Raw genomic sequence first — 16,674 nt, forward strand, 5'->3', positions numbered from 1 at the left:
AGTAGGTTTGCACTCGTCTCATACCTCATCACCACAAGTCACATGGAGGACAGGGCAGAAAATGTATTCTGGGCAAGGGCCAGCGCAAAAATGCAGCTGATATTCCGTGATGTCACCTGGAAATCAACTCGCAGCGAAAGGGATAGGCAGCAGGTTTGAAGTAAGGCCACTGCACACCTTACCTGAGAATGATGGATGTGTGTAGATGACTCCTACAGTGTTTGAACTCAGATGATCCATATTACTGTTTCCAATTCTTTCAAATGCAGTCACGTATAGGCAAGCAATACAGCATTAGAAAACAGAACAAAACATGAACAACAATATTGGGAGGAACTTGCCCTTTCAGCACTGTACGTAGCGTGGTGACACCACAGTCACGGAAAAGTGGTGAAATAGTGGATCACTTTTCAGTACATTGTCTCTGCCTCCGTTCCCTAGAATCAAAAATGACCAAGATACATCCAACAGTACGTGTCAATGGTTTCCAGTTACAGCCTACTGCACTCAGTGAGTTGCAGGCTTTGTACCACTGAATGGGCATTTGCTTAATTATAAACCAATCTGAATTCATTGTATATCCCCTCAAACAGAGAGGTAATTGGATACTTTTCAGAGTTCTTAAAACAAAACTTAATTTGGATCCGTCTATTTTTATTGTTTCTTTATTTCCGGGGATAGACAGTGATGTTGTGTGATGCTTAATATACATGTAGTACATACTCTGAAATTGGTACTTTTCAAGTTTTATTTTAACTTGCTGTCAAAATATTAAAAAAAAAAAATCTCTTCTGCCCACAGACTTCACAGGACACTGTGGCCTGAACCTCTGCAAATCCATGTCCACATCTAGGAGTCTTGGAGTTTCTGTGCACAGCCAGGAAGGCACCCTGTCATGTTACCTTAGTATGAAATACGATTGATTCATCGCTCTCTGCTGCTTTGTTGTAGTAACTGCATACAAGCAGACTTTGTATTGCAGCAGCGCACAGATGGCATCACACCGATTAATACACATTATTAATGTTTCACATAATATTATGCAATCATGTTACTGAATAACTCCATGTATACAGTAAAAGCACAAGCTTCAATGCACAATTATTTTTATCAACTCCTTTAACAGTATAAAAAAGCACTTTAAACTCAACATCAATTGTTCTGCTCTTTCTATTACTTTTGTAAATAGAACAGATCAGTTTCTGAGGGCACTGACAGTAGCCTTTTCTAATGGTATCCAACAGAACTGGCTCTAAAGATAGATATTTAAAGACCGTTTCTTCTATGTATGGAGATAGATCAGCCTGTATAGAAATTGCCTGAATACTTTCATACAGTATGACCTAATTTCAATACAGTTGTAATCATCCTACAGATTTGTGTGTTCTTCTCCAGTTTTTATTCATTCAGTTTCTAATTTTCATAGAGTATACTCTTGCTATATTACTAGCGCCAAGAATCTGTAGAAAATTGAGTGGCAAAATTAAAAATCATAATGATGTGCTGCTTTATATACATATATTTTTAAAATAGCAATTGGACAAATTCTGCTTGCCTCCAGCTCTCCAGTTCTGTCCATAACACCACCACAGGTGTCATTGCATAAGGGAAGGAGGGCTGAAAGGGAAGAGTCCATGTGGAAATTTTTCCTTCACAACTGACCAGAGGTCTGGGAGATCTCCTGCTATGTAGGTGCTCCCCTACACCTCGAAATAACTGGCTGGCACATGAGAAGGTCAGTGAACTACTGCTGTATTTATATTGAAAACTAGTTCTTGGAGAGAATTGCTTGGAGATATTTCTATCTCTGACTGTGTATCTTAGGAGTTGTGGCCAGTTTATATTGAATATTGGCTTTTACCCTAAAGACAATGCAAAATGTGTCAATGCAGCATGTATCAGATTTCTTACATCAAACTGTACAATAAACTACTTGAATTACTTTTCAGTTTTTCACTTTGCCTCTACAGAAGAGAGTATCACATTTTCTAGCAGCTTACTAAGTCGTCAGGCAAGCATGCTACTGAACGTAGTGTTTGACCACAGGCAGGTCCCCTAAAGGAGGATGCGGAAATCTTCATCGTTAAGTATTTTACAAAACAGAAAACACTTAAGCACATTTGGAACTTCTGGAGTTGATCTCTAAGTTGCATAAGGCTTCTTAGCTTTTTCCTCCAGTCGAAAGAGGAATGACACACATACAGAAATTCCACCATTATGGATATAAGATTATACAAGATTATGACTCTATAATGCCAGTTTATCACAGTCCTGCATGTACTGCTACCAAGTACAAACACAAATCATGAAAAACATCTGTAAGTCCATATAAGCAATTTGTCAGAATACTTTAAAGTACATGTATAATAAATGAAGAACACATGTTTCATAGGAACCAAATGAAACTAGAGCTGTACCGAATGCTTTGCCAGAGACTTGAACAGCTGTGGACATCACCTCTCTCCCCCTCTATCCAGCTTTAAAAGGCATTGTTTTCCTTTTAGCTTGACAGGTGATGTTTACAATACCGTCAGTCTTCCTGAAAGACAGATTGCCCAAAATATCTATGTAGACTGTTTTCCATCTCCTTAAATGCTGTTCTTTGATTTTCATTTTAGATATTTGGCACTTTCTGCTAAATTACAAAGGGTCCTCACTGCCCCATCCTTGCCAGTTTCTAAAAAGACATCAAACACCTACTGTCATTCACTTACGAAAAAATACCAGGTTACATACTGCATAGTATTTTCTGTCTGGTACCTACAGTTAAGAGAGGTAAAGTTTTGGTCACTTACTATTCTGCTCAGATTGTGCGCGCACACACACATCTTTCAAGGTTCTAAAGAGGTTCGTCTGACACGCCTGAGCTTGACGCCTCAACCAGGCTATGGATTTCTCGTCTGAACAGCATATAAAATGGCAACTCCAAAGCCTCTTTGCTATCGTGTTTTGCATCTCAGATTAAGGTCACAGCTTCAGTATTATTTAGAATGATACATTTCTTGACACAGAGAAAAACTTAGCAATCAACCCTTTCCCCCAGTAATATCAACTGAATACTGTCACTTCCATGTAAAACATGGGCACACAGTTTAATTCTCCCTCTGGTCTTCCCACTGTACCAGTTTTTGCTTTGTTTCTCAGGTAAGAGCTTCCTGCTTCTCTCATTCCAGTTTCAGATTTATTTCTGATAATGATAATCAGTGGGAGTGGAAGATGTTCTCTTTGACTAAATCTCCAAATATTAGTTCCCATACTTTTCAGTGGCTACAGTGATTCACCAAACCTGAGAAAGGAGCAACAACTTTTTTACTGGACAACTCTGTGTTATAAAATACATCGTTGTTGAATTTTGAGCAACCTTTCAAAATACTGAACAGTGTTATATTCAAGAAATGTGAGTGAATTATAAACATTCTATTACTCAGGTCAATCTAACATACATTATAATATATACTAAATGTATAGTTTTACTTTGTTTTGTCTGCTTTAAAAAGTAGCAGGAATGTAAAATTCTTCAGCACTGAACATATGCAATCACCATTGTATATTTAAAAAAAACAACCCTGTGATTATAAGATAGCTTAAATAGCCCCAAGTGTCCCTGAAGAGCTACTGTGTGTTGTGTAAAAGCTGAATAATCCTCCCCATGTCAGAAGGTGACTCTTCAGCTGTTCAGGATCATGAGCTGATATGCTACCTCTCGTAAAAAAAGATTCAAAACACAAGAACATACATTTAGGTAAAGATCACTGTGATGGTATTGGAATTAGTCTGCAAGAGCTGACAACACTGAAACCAATCTAGCAAGAATGATTCAAGGAAATGTAGCTTTTACTTAAAACCACAACACAAAGAACACAGCAAATCCACACCAAAATAAGTTCACTTGGAATATGAAATTTTTACATCGTATTTGGCTCATTTTTCTTCTTTTACAAAGATAACCGGAAATAGGGAATATGCTCAAACACACTTTCTGTTTAAATCCATACTGAATGCATTATTCACATAATACCAGAAGTGGAGTCTGTGCAAAAGTACTCCAAATCATTATTGCTCAGTGATCTGAATAAAATACTTTAACATATTTATGAAGGCACATTAATAGAAGAAAAGCTGTTTCAGTCATCCGTGTTTGTTTTAATCATCAAAATAGGGGAGTTCACTTTGGCCCCTGTGCTTAGAAAAATATGACTTTAACTTTCAGAACCTCAATATCTTTAATATTTAGTCTCAGTATTTACATGGTAGTTTCTTCCCATTCAAGCTCCACATCACCTACAAAAGAAACAGATACATTACGTTAACCTACCTCGTAAACAAATAGTAACTAATGGTAGATACTGTTTTGGCTGAAATTAAAAGATCTTGCAGGGAAAAAAGTGGGAGTCTTGAGCAATGACTATTACCATGAAGGAGACCAAAGGGCAGCAAAATCCTATAAAATTACACTTTTGAAGCCAAAAAACGCATGTCAAAGTATTTGTTTCTGCTTCTTAGTTTGGATAAGTCAATGCACCTGCTATGAAAAAATAATATTCAAGACAATCTGTATCTCCTTACCTTCCATGGCATCCAGAGAGTCCATCTTTTGCAGTGCTGAATAATTGACAAAACATATGGGCTGACTACTTCCCTTGCTTGTCAACAGATCCAATACACATTGATGCAAAAAGATGTATTGTGCCTGTAAGGTGTGAATTTAAAGATGTTTGATTAGAAGAAAAATGGACTCCTAATACCAAAAAACTTAATTTTTTATATAACATTTAGATGTTCTCAAAGTAACTGCAGTTTAACTCAGCAATCTCAGCACTTCAACCATGTCATATATGCCTGATCTGATTTCATTAATTATCAGGCATAATATGTTAAAATTTGTCAAAACTTATTAATTCTTATACTCAGTTAGACATATAAAATTAGACTAACCATAACTGACACTGATGGTCTGTTCCACAATTTTCTGTAAAGGTTTCTTCTGCGAAAAGTTGTTTGATTACTTTTTGCCACTAGATTCAGACTGAAGAAACTGAACCACAATTGTAATATTTAGATAAGAAAATTTTCCTCTTTCTAGCATAAAGAAAACCAGCAGGGTGCACTCAAATGCAAAAGTTCAAGTAAATCTACATGTTCTAGGAGCACACACCATTGCTAAGAGCAAAAAAATCACATTATTTTTAGTGATACTTCTTAGAATGTAGCATCATCTTTAAGAGAATATAATGCAAAGGGTGGGCAACTAAAGTTAATCTGACACTTCCAACAACATAAAGTAACTCTGGGTAGTGATTGCTGAAAAGAGAAAAAAAAAAAGGCAATGTAATAATGAAATAAAGAATGAAATAGAAGAATGAAAAGAGATAGAAAGAAAATCGATTAAGTGTATCTACACATAGGAGAAGTACTGTTCATGTAGATGCAGAAAATGAGCCAGATCACAGATTTGTTTAGGTTGGAAGGGACCTCCTGAGATCACCTAGTGCAACTCCTGCTGCTCAAGCTGGGTCAGCTAAAGCACGTTGACCAGGACCTTGTCCAGATGGGTTTTGAACATCGCTACAGATGGAGATAACAAAAATAACTTTAACTTCCTTGACTTCTGCGTGGGTAAATATATTAGTGTAATTTTTCTGCTCAATAATTGCTATTTTGTTTCAGAACTGCTGTCAGTTTTCAGTTGAAGCATCTCAGATTTATAACAGAAATTTGATTACATGGATACATTTTAGGGTCACAGCTCCAGAGCCATGGGTAATTAGAACAGACTTTCACAGGCCCCTGAAGTACACAGTACCAGTACACTCTTCAATAGCTTGCTTACTGAAGCAACAGCATGGCATTACTTCAAACTAGCCTTTGTACTTGACTTGGCAAGATGACTAACAGATCCTCTGGACAAATGTGGATTTCTACAATGAAGCTCTTAAGCTTCAGTGGAGTTTAGACTGGTTATTCCAATTCAGAAGGCAGACTCCGAAAATTCCATAATCTCTTGCACTCATACAGCTACTCGTGAGCATGTAGCAATGAAAATCTTTCTGGGTTTGCCAGGGGAGAGTGAAGCAGGATACCTGGGGAATGTATGTGTGACTAGTTATTTTCCCAGTTAGAATTAACAACATTCTTAATTATCTGAAAGTCTTTTTTATGGTTGGAAGTGGGAGAAAGAATAAAATAATTCACGAAAGATTAGGTTATGCACTTTACCTGTAGTCCAAAGGCAGGCCTTGGTAATGCACAGGCCACCAGGCAGAGTACCAGTATATTGAAATTATATCTACATTAGGGAATTAAACAGTGTCTGGGTACATCGCCAGCCAGTGGAACTTAATCATCCAAACTACTTCAAATTGTTTGGATAGTCCCTTGCATACTGTTGATCCACATGAACCAGCACTATCTCACATAATCTCCAGGTGTGTTTCAGGAGTTGCTGCAAACTATGGGTCATTCCCTACAGAGACCTTGGGAAGAGAGAAGTAACTGCAGAGGTGTTTAATTGCATGGATGTGGGCCATTCTGTGCCCATTGGCTACAGTAACAGAGAGTGACTCTGTTGGTGAAAGTAAAACTATTTTGAAGCTATAATCAAGTAAAAATGTGTCTGAGAGCAGTTTGTATTTATTTTACTCATAGATCTTACTGACAGTTTGACGGAGGGATCTCTAAACTGAGTTCTGGGAAGGAATTGCTCTCCTCTTCATATCTTCTGTGCTCATCACATGAAATCTGAATATAGACTACTGAACAGTATTTTGTAACAGAACTATCAGAATAATTTGACTACTGAATCCGCCATAAAACTTTACAAGTTCAGTTCTCTTTGGGAAAGTGTTAGTGCTGATCTGCATTTTGTAGTCTTGTAAACATGAGCTAGAAATGGCCTGGACACAGAACAACCTGTCTCAGGATTTTGCAGCTACCATATAAATCAATACTTGATCTGTTTGGAAATCAGACTATGAGACCATCATTTTCTATTGCATTTTGGCACATCTTCTTCTAGCCTCTGCCAAAGTATGCAAATGAAGAGGTACACAAAAATAATACACATTATAAAAATGTACACTGATCTTATTAAAAGTCTTAGTGTTTTAAGATTCTATTTTGGGGGGCCTCTCATTAAACTGTCTTCCAGCATTTGCCTTACTTTCAGATGATTCTATTTCTAGTCAAAAGAGTGAAACAACAAAAAAACCCCCATATTCCCAGAATCCATTGTCACAGGAAAGTCCTGGCAATTGTTTAGCTGCATCAAGACTTGAAAAAGAAAAATTGAAAGCAACTGGTAATCAGACAGCTCCTTACAAGAAACAGCATGACACAGTATCACTACAAGGTCTCACAAAATCTTCCGAAGTGCAGTTGCTGAAGAGAGGTTAAACTCTCTTTGTACATTCTGACACACTTTTTATATATTCTGCCATGATACGGAACAGCAGAATTGCATTCCTAGTGGAAGAAGACACCTCACATTGAAAATCAGTTTAAAACCAACCACCAGTCATGTGGAAACTGCTCACCCATACTGAGAAGCTGGTAAGTCATGCTGTAGACTCAGAGGCTTCAGGCAGCAGCCCTCCATTAGATCTGGCCTCAGGAGGCTTATTCCAGAAGCCTTATGCAAATACAGATGGATTTCCATTCCACTGGGCATTTAGGATTAGCTTTAAACTCTGCTATTACTCCTTTACCTGTATCCAGGTCTCCAGATACAGCAGAGGTCTTCCTTACAAGCAGGTCGTCCCTAACTTGTATCCATACTCAGTAAGTCGGCCAGAAATGCACTTTTTTAGACCCAAAATCCACCATTGCCTTGATTTTGCAAACTCTGAAGACTGTGCTTAATTCTATCCTATGTGTTATTTTATTTGAAGCAATTTAAAAAGAATCAAGGAATCGTTAATGAGGTCAAACGTAAATAAATATTTAAAAGTTTGGAGGATATGCTAAATATACATACAATTCAGTAGTAAATAAAGTCAACTTAAGTAGTGCATGAGCAAATCCCTTTTTCATTTAATAACTGTTCTTCACCCAAAACTTGAAACAAACTTTCTCAAAGTCTGAGAAATTATAATTTAGCTTCTAAAAACTACGTATCTTGGGACTCTTTTCAGCACTTGTCAAGACTTTGCTGGCCAAATATATTTAAATAGATTAAAGGAATACAATTGCACAATGCTTGAAATCCAAATAGAAGCAAGATTTAGTAGAAAATGTATTGACTGGCTGATTGTTCCGAGCTATCTAGTCTTGTTTTGTAGGAGATCAGATGACAAACTTTTTAACAGGAAACTGGAATAGATAAATATATAAATCTTACCAGATTCTGTACCATACACATTCTTTCACTTCTTAACTCAGCTACAAGTCCATAGATATCCACAAAATCATGGTCACTTAAATGTTGGGTTAAATGGTCAAGTGCAATATAAACACCTGTTCTTCCAACACCAGCACTACAAACATAATACAAAAAATAAAGTTTATGTTAATTTTTTTAGTATAAAATAATCTCTTAGAATATGCTGCTTAAATTAAGTTTATTATGGAAAGAAAACTTTGGAAAAAATAAATCTTTTTCAGTGTTTACTTCTCTGTGTGTGTGTGTGTCTCCTTGCTGAGTGGGATCAAGTGAAATCTGGATTTGACCCATGCTCTGATTTTGATTTTACAAGGGTTTGCATCAGACAAATGAGATGTAACTAAACCAAGTCTGTATAAGTGGAAAAATGATCCTAAAACTTTTATGTGAATTCTCTAGGGCTCACTAATTCAAAGAAAAAAAATCAGAAGACTTTGTGACATCACACCTGGATTCTGTGACGCTTTTGATATTTGAGAGAAAACATCATGGGATCTAGCAAAACATTTAAGATAAAATACGTTTAAAAGGAGGATGTGTGTGCAAGACACACTGGTAGCTACCAAGGCTTGAAAACAAATAGGATTTTCTTAAAATCGCTGTCAAACTTCTCTGCAGTTTATGTAATGAATGCGGAGTATATCACTGCAGATAATCAGGAAATGTATAGCAAAACTCTCTTGAACCTGCAAGATCTTATGAGCAGAAAGTAATGAATGAGCTTTCTGGATATGAGAACACATACTGCTGCTTTTGAGTGGTGGTAGAGTATCCGGCCCATGCTGGCCCTTTTATGTATCCGTGTTGTGAAAAAGGGATAGGATTCATTGCAGAGGGGCCCCAGAGCACATAAGTGTCCCCAAAACATGAAGACCATGTAGTTCTCTCCTGTAACAGTCTTTCTGGCTCCTGCAGTTGAGGGAAATGTCAATCTGTCAACGATACCAATAAAAAGATGCTTTATCACCCATTGTGGGTGGCACCTGTAGGACACTGAGGACAAATAAAAAGAACTCCCATGCATGATAACTGGACAGTTAGGGAAGAGATTTGTGGCACCAAACCCAGCTCTTCCTTCCACATATTTCCAGACTCACACAGACAGCAAAGGATCAATCGCAGACCACTGAGTTCAGATCACGATTTTGGAGTGTTCTCACTCATTTAGTGGGAATACTGACCTGCATATAAAATGCAGACACACTCACCACCTTCCTGAAGACTTAGCCTTCCCCACACACTTACTCTTTGAAATAGCTGTTTAAGAGTGTTGAGTATGAAATCAATGGGAACTATGACAGCTGAACACCTCTAACCACCGGACCATTTAAGAGCCTAAATATAGATCTTAGCTGTTTACAGGCACCCAGGCTTGAAATCTGGCATATGTAAACTATTACTCCTATTTGTCATTCTCTGTGGCTCCCAAATAGTTTCTCTCTCGATATGTGACCTGTACATTTTAAATACAATTTTTAATACTTATTTCTTAAGAAGAGCTATACTTATAATAGAAATAATTAAACCCAACATGTTGGTTGCTATTCCTCCTCTTACAATGAAGAGGAAAACTGAGATAAATCCAGCAGTACCATATGGTAATTGTTGAAGTAACTATTTCACTGACATCACCTCAACGGGATTTCCAAGAATGGAGGAAAAGACACGCTTTGGCATTTTACCTCCTAGAAAGGACTAAGGAGCACTGCTAGAGAAACCTTGACTGCTGTCCATACTAGAACCATGCCTGTGCACTCACTTTTCATTGTTGTTCTGGCAACTTCCCTGAGCATTAACATGCACTTGAAATTTTAAGATACTAACTAATGATTTGGTGAATATGCTTACCTGCAGTGAACTACCATCGGTGTATTATCATGTGCTCGACTTGCACGGATAAGTTTTACAAAATGGATAATTGGTGCAGTAGTTTCAGGGACTCCATGTTCTGGCCAAGAAGTAAAGTTACACTGCCGCACCATCATGCAGTCTCCATGCTGAAAAATACAAAATAAGACACGTTTTGCAGAAGAAATGTGACAGAAGATCCAGTCAGCAACATGTAAATTTCTCAGCGATTTCGTGTAAAAAAGAAAGGCACAATAGCATAATAATTATAGGATGTACTTGTGCCAAAGGATAATTTGTTGTGCACGGATCTTATGGCAGGTTTTTTGAGAGAGATGGCATCAAGTCCATCTTTCAGGAAGTATTAATGACTTCAGCAGTCCTCTCCATTTGACTTCAGTCACTATATCAATGTGATTTGTAGATTACAGGTTGAAGTTTCTACAGCTCCTTTAGAAGTTTAGTGAACTGGACTGACAAATTTATTTAGGGAAAAGCAAGGCTGATCTAATGTAGTCAAGGCAAATACACACATACGTTGGTAAACAGGAATATATTTTCTAAGTGTTTGATGCCCTCTCTATCAGAGCAGCAATAACAACTCAAAGAAAAAAGCTGGTTATGATATGATATCTAGACTAACTATGAAGGACATAAGAATAAAAGCACAGGGTCATGCCAAAGGCCTGTCTAGACCAATATCCTGTTTCCAACAGTAGTCCAGGAAAAATTGTAGGGAAAATTATAAAACACGACAACAATGTATCTATAGTTCCACAGAACATTCTTTCCATTCTTAATAGTTTGTTACTTATGAACTGCCTCAGTCAGAGATGGTGTCTCAAAATTTAATACCACTTGTCAGAATTCTCTTCTAATTTCTCTAGATTTTATGAAGCACTGTAAGTTTTTAGCATTCACAATATCTTACAGCAAGTAGCACAGTTTAATCAATTGTGTGTAATGAACCAGTTCCTTTTTAAATTTATTTTGAACCAACCACTTGCTCTTTTCACATTGCAAGAATCTGAACAACTGTGAACAATTATGTGTAGCAACTACTTTGGGTCTGTATTTTTAAAATTGATCAACATGAAAACAAGAGAGAAGTGTCTTTGGATGCAATTGTGAACGATTTCCCTCACATATGCTTTTTACCCTCACTGGAAGATCATCAAGAATCATCCATTTGTGAACAGAAGATGAAGTACAATCTTAAAGCCAGCAATATGGCACATTTAATGACATGCTTATAAAGGACATAGTTTCTTGTGCAGGGTAGTTCAGCTCTAGTAAATTGCTTGCTTAGTCAATTCAGGTTATGTTTTGTCTTCTTTTCTTTTCAGCCTCACACTGGTTAACACAGGTGACATTGCATTTTGCTGGCATGTATTTTTACTCTAAATAGTCCTTTTTCCGATCTTGTTTAATCCATGGCTTATTTTAGCTGAAAAAAAATTATCTCCTCTCACTCAGTTTAAAATGTTGAACTCTCCTGTACTATGTGCACAACATATCCTTATGGGGTGACTGCTGAGACAATCCCCTAACTGCTGCGTTCCTTTTGTCACATGCACATGCCGCAGGATGGTAATGCATGCATTTGGATAGCCGAGTTCAGGTGCTAGGATCTGGCTGCCCTGCTTACAACACAGGTCGATTGCACAGGTTGGGAGTGCAAAAGGTGTCTGACTTAATCTTAGGTCATTATGCCCAGATTGCTTTCTGAGCCCACCTGCTGGTCTGACTTAACTCTGGATGCTAATTTTTCCAAACAGTGGAAACTATAGTTGTGGATTATGACAAAGATGAAGATCTATGCTATACCTCCCACCCCGCCTTCCCAGCACAAAGAGTGGGAGTAATACTGATGATTCTCATTTATACTGGGTGAATCTCCTGGGGGTGGAGATCAATACAGCTGGTTGTACAATGAAAAACAGCTGCGCTGCACCAGAGAATCTTGCCCTTTAATCTGAGAGGGATACATTCAAAGGGATTTGATCCCAGAATGGCTAGGATTACTCCTTTCTAGAAGAGACAACTGAGGTGTCCAAATAGAAACTTCACCTCCCACCAGACCAGAGGTTCAGTAACCTTGATAGGCCCTTCATATCATGTCAGCCACTTATCTGAGCTCTTTGTGACAGGAACTGGAGAAAATTCTCAGGGGAAAAAAAAGAAAACAAACAGGAATGAAAACAAAATGCAGGGAAACCAGACGGTACGATGTATATGTATTAAAAGAGTAAAAGAATAATACTGAGGGATAGTCAGGTGGGATGGAGCATATCCAATGTTCTTAGAGGTGCTGGATGGGTTTTGTTAAATCAGCTTCCAGTTCTGCCTTACCCTTTCAATTTTTAGATCTCTGATGGTCCAGTCCATCTGAATATCTTCCATCAATTTAGTAATCACTATATCCCCAAACACAGTAACTGGTTTATTATCTTCTGGCCAGTACTGATGACATCTTATCTGCAGGGAGATGATTAGTTATTAACAATGATCATATTATAAACTTGACAGAAACTACATACAGAATTTCCAATTATATCAAATGCTGTTAATTGGTACACTGGTAACTTACCCGTCCTTTTTCAAAACATTGTGTAAGCATCACAAGTGTTTTTGCTCTCGTCTCCCACACCATTCTCCAGAAATCACCCACTGTTCCTGGTAATGGTCCCTGAGTTGCAATAAACTCATTTGGACATAAATAACCCTGAGAAAAAGAAAATATTTAATACATAATGATTGGCAAGGAAAAAAAGAGTTTGCATGTGACTCGTAGTTGTGCCTGTAGCTATCATGCCTAAGGCTAGAACCTTGTCAGACATACTGAACGACTTGGCATAGGCCTGGCTAACCATGGCATAGCAGATGGCCTTGGAAACCTAAGGTAGTAATGGCATTTTTTTCCATCATGCAGATCAGTTATGAACCAATGCTCTGATAAAGTTTGGGAAATGTCATCCTAATAGAAATTCATTCAGCAGAGAAATTACAGGGACGTTGGGAGTAATTGCCATTTAAAAATAGCCTTACTGCAGATCCAGCCAGAGACCACCAAGAACTGTGTCAGGCGGTGGCCAACAAAGCAGAATTAAATAGGGCTAAGGAGCAGTGGAGCCAGGGGAACGACTAAGGAGTCATCTGAGAGCTAGTGCAAGCTACACACCACACTGATGACCTCGTCCTCCCAGTGATCGTCAGGGATCTGCTGTAATTTAGGGATAGAGCTTATCAAACAAATGATCTCTAATAAAAGGTCTTCCAGAAACCTACTGTAGGGGTTGACTTTTATTTTAGTGTTGGCTTCGGCTCTTTATTTATAAATTGGTGTAAAACTTGGGGAGAAGGAAGTTTGTTGAAAAAAAAATCCGTGTAAATGCTGTCAGTGCATGGTTTCTCATTGATCTGTTTCCTCAGAGAAACTAAGCATACCCTACAGGAAGTGTTATGCACTACAGAAAGTCTAAAATAGCAATAGCAATAATGGCAATAAATCTGTGCTGTAGAGCTAGCAGTCTGTAATATCACTGAGTTCTGCTCATTGCTCAAAACAACAGACACAGTGGTTTATAGCACCACCAAAGCTCCTCGTTGGAATTATAGCCCTATAATTCACAGCTGCCTGTTACTTACTCCATCTATAATATACAACAGGTGGCAGTGAGAAACTATGTTAATCCTCCGTAGTTTAAGAGTGAGGTGAGAAACTATAATTCAGGGATGCAAAGCTCACAGTTCAGTTACTGAATTTTTCTTGTTTAACCAATGAAAATAAAAGTAACAGCCAAGTTCCCACTTGTTAAAACTATATACAAGACCTCTCTTTCCCTCTCTTTATATGTATGCATATATATACACCTAGGTATGTAAATACACACAGACACACTTATTGTATATTGAGATAATGCATTTATAAATTTATACATCCACAAATATGGGAAGTGAGAGCATATAAAGGCCAAAGCTTTAGCCCTGATAAATGGTAACATTACAGTTGTCTATTCACTGATGAATGGTGAGCTAAAGTGAGATGCCTGTATGAAGTAAAGAAATGTGAAATCTCAGCAAGGAACGCTCTCTGCTGTTGGCTTTTGCTGCAGGTTTTTGGAAGTTGCTGTTAAGTGTTCCCTACCTAAGTCTTGGCATGTCAGTTAGTGACAGGAAAGGTAAAGCCTAGGCCTTGCTCCCAGCTGTCTCCTCAGTGGTTCTGTATATAGTTCCAGCATCAAGTAACAACGTGGCATGGCTCTTCCTGTCTGCTAACTGTCAGTACTATGACATTCCATATAAAAGGAATAAATAGCTTTTGCTAATGAGAGAGGAAGATGCTCTCAGCTTTATTGCTTCTTCTCTGTGAATGTCTCTTAGTTACCTGGAAATACCCATTTCTGCTTGTCATTGTGTCATCTGTTTAGACTACAGTCTGCATGTCTTGCTATGTGTTTGAGTAGTGGTTAGTGCACATCAAGTCTTGACCTCATGTGAGACCACCAGCCACTGCTACAACAAATTAGATGCATAATTATGTCACACTCGGGCTTTAACAGGACAAAAGTGAGATAAAAATATAGATGAAGAATTTTCTGAGAAGACAATTAGAAAATGGAAGGTCTAGGAAGAAAGCTGAGGATGAGAAATATAACATTAGTTTCTTCTTCAAGAAGCCTATTTGCATTTTCCTCCATCATAACTTTCACAAAATAATAAGGGGCATACCAATCCCACTCACCAGAATTATTAGCCATTTCTATGAAACTTTTCAGTTCAGCTATCTTTACATTGCCCTGTTCATATACAATAGCCCCAACTGCTGAACCAAGAGGCCAAATAACACCTGTCTAAACAATTGATCTCAGTGGGAGTTTCACTCTTGTCTTTAATAACGATATGAGACAATTTCTAGAAACTAATTTGCTGGACACAGTTCTGATTATTGCTGAAAATCATTGCTTAGTAATGAAAATGGGTTACTTTATATTTTTAACTAGTCATGTTCAATGCCACAGGAGTCACTTGAACAATGCCATGGCAACAGTAGCTGTAGTGAATGAAAGAAAAATCAGAATCCTGTTCTTCTTGTAGGTTGTTTTTTGACTCCCTCTTCTACCAGAAAACAAATATAGTAAAAATGTGAGACTTTCTACTTACAGACACATAGCTGGCATTAATGTAGTCAGATCCAGGTATACCAGCATCGGGCATCAGCTTTACTCTGTTGTTATTATCTATCACGGAAATAAAGTCTAGTTAACTAAAGGATTTGTTAAAAAACCATAGATGCATGTAACAAATGATCCTGGAGTGCTAAGAAGTCAGAAATACTGTTATTGTTGCTAATGTAACAATACTCGACATAGTAGAACGCTAATTACAAAGGGAATTTAATCAATTGCCATTACTGTTGGGCATCCTTTAACGTTCCAGACATAATTTAATATAATGCTTTTTAATTAAAACGGTGAACGTGCCAAAAGGTCCAAATTGAGGTATGCATGGGAGGATACTCTGCCTAAAGGTAGCCTGTGTACCTTAAGTCTTGCTGTTCTAGCACAGACAACCTCTGTGTGAATCAGACAGCAGGGTCAGGGGTCTGACAGTCTTTCCTATACACTTGCTGACCAGGTCACAGATTTGAGCCAGATCCTGGAACTTTTATATACTTTTACTTCTTTACATAAGGTAAGCTCATGACTACAGTAAAAAAAAAATGATTGAGGGTTTCTAATTTGGGCCCACGGTGTGTATGCAGAAATGAGAGAAACCAGGAAAGATGTCACATGTGAATAAGTAAATGATGAAACCAAACATTCAAAATTTTGATGTTTGGTCTTAAAAAAAAAAATTAGAATGCAAAGTTAAAGGTTTATGAAACTCATCTGTTTATATTTCATTGTGTGTCATGAATATCAATTTTTAGTGACTGTAACTTAGAGTATGTCTTGAACAAGGCAGTAGATAGCCGGAACAGCTGCTCTGAAAAGTTCATAGCACAGAACATAGCATTATTAACCAAGGAATGCCATGCTCCACAGCTCACATCACAGCTAATGCCTAAAATAATAATGAAATTTCTTGTCTTATTAACTGAAAAATGAAGCAGTGTTGAGTACAGAGAGACAGACTCCTGTCTCCTGTGATAAAATCTAGCCTTGGCTTTTAAGTTGTCATACAGTCAGTCTGATCTTCCGTGGAACCTTTGCAGCACATATACACATACCCACAAGAAAGCATACCCAGGCTCCTGAGGTAGCTGAATGCACAAACATGTGGATTTTATATGTTTAAAAACATTACTTCTCACTAAAAGTAAAAAAACCAAGGAAGAATGTTAAAGAGTGTGCTACATGGCTTGAATTACAAAGCTAAGAAACTACTGAGGCTACAGTTTCTTGCACCTGCATACTAAAGCTTGTGAGAGCAAGTTGAAAGCTACT

At 37.7% G+C, this 16,674-nt stretch overlaps 1 protein-coding gene across 3 annotated transcripts in view; it reads right to left on the reverse strand.

The window, feature by feature from the left end:
* Positions 1–307: 307 nt before the first annotated feature.
* The window catches only part of PTPRQ (protein tyrosine phosphatase receptor type Q), a 145,550-nt gene continuing 129,183 nt past the window's right edge, over positions 308–16,674 (reverse strand). For 2 of the 3 annotated variants that reach the window (XM_075080737.1, XM_075080738.1), the window contains 7 exons: positions 15,389–15,465; positions 12,816–12,950; positions 12,578–12,703; positions 10,226–10,374; positions 8,336–8,471; positions 4,567–4,690; positions 309–4,281 (listed from right to left, as the gene is read on the reverse strand). In XM_075080737.1, coding sequence (XP_074936838.1) covers positions 4,244–4,281; positions 4,567–4,690; positions 8,336–8,471; positions 10,226–10,374; positions 12,578–12,703; positions 12,816–12,950; positions 15,389–15,465 — 785 coding nt within the window. In that variant the 3' untranslated portion in view covers positions 309–4,243. Of the gene's footprint in view, positions 4,282–4,566; positions 4,691–8,335; positions 8,472–10,225; positions 10,375–12,577; positions 12,704–12,815; positions 12,951–15,388; positions 15,466–16,674 lie in introns of all 3 variants that reach the window. The other variant, XM_075080736.1, reaches the window with a different exon arrangement.

The sequence above is a fragment of the Phalacrocorax aristotelis genome, chromosome 1 (assembly GCF_949628215.1).
Source record: "Phalacrocorax aristotelis chromosome 1, bGulAri2.1, whole genome shotgun sequence".
In the NCBI taxonomy this organism is placed as follows: Eukaryota; Metazoa; Chordata; class Aves; order Suliformes; family Phalacrocoracidae; genus Phalacrocorax; species Phalacrocorax aristotelis.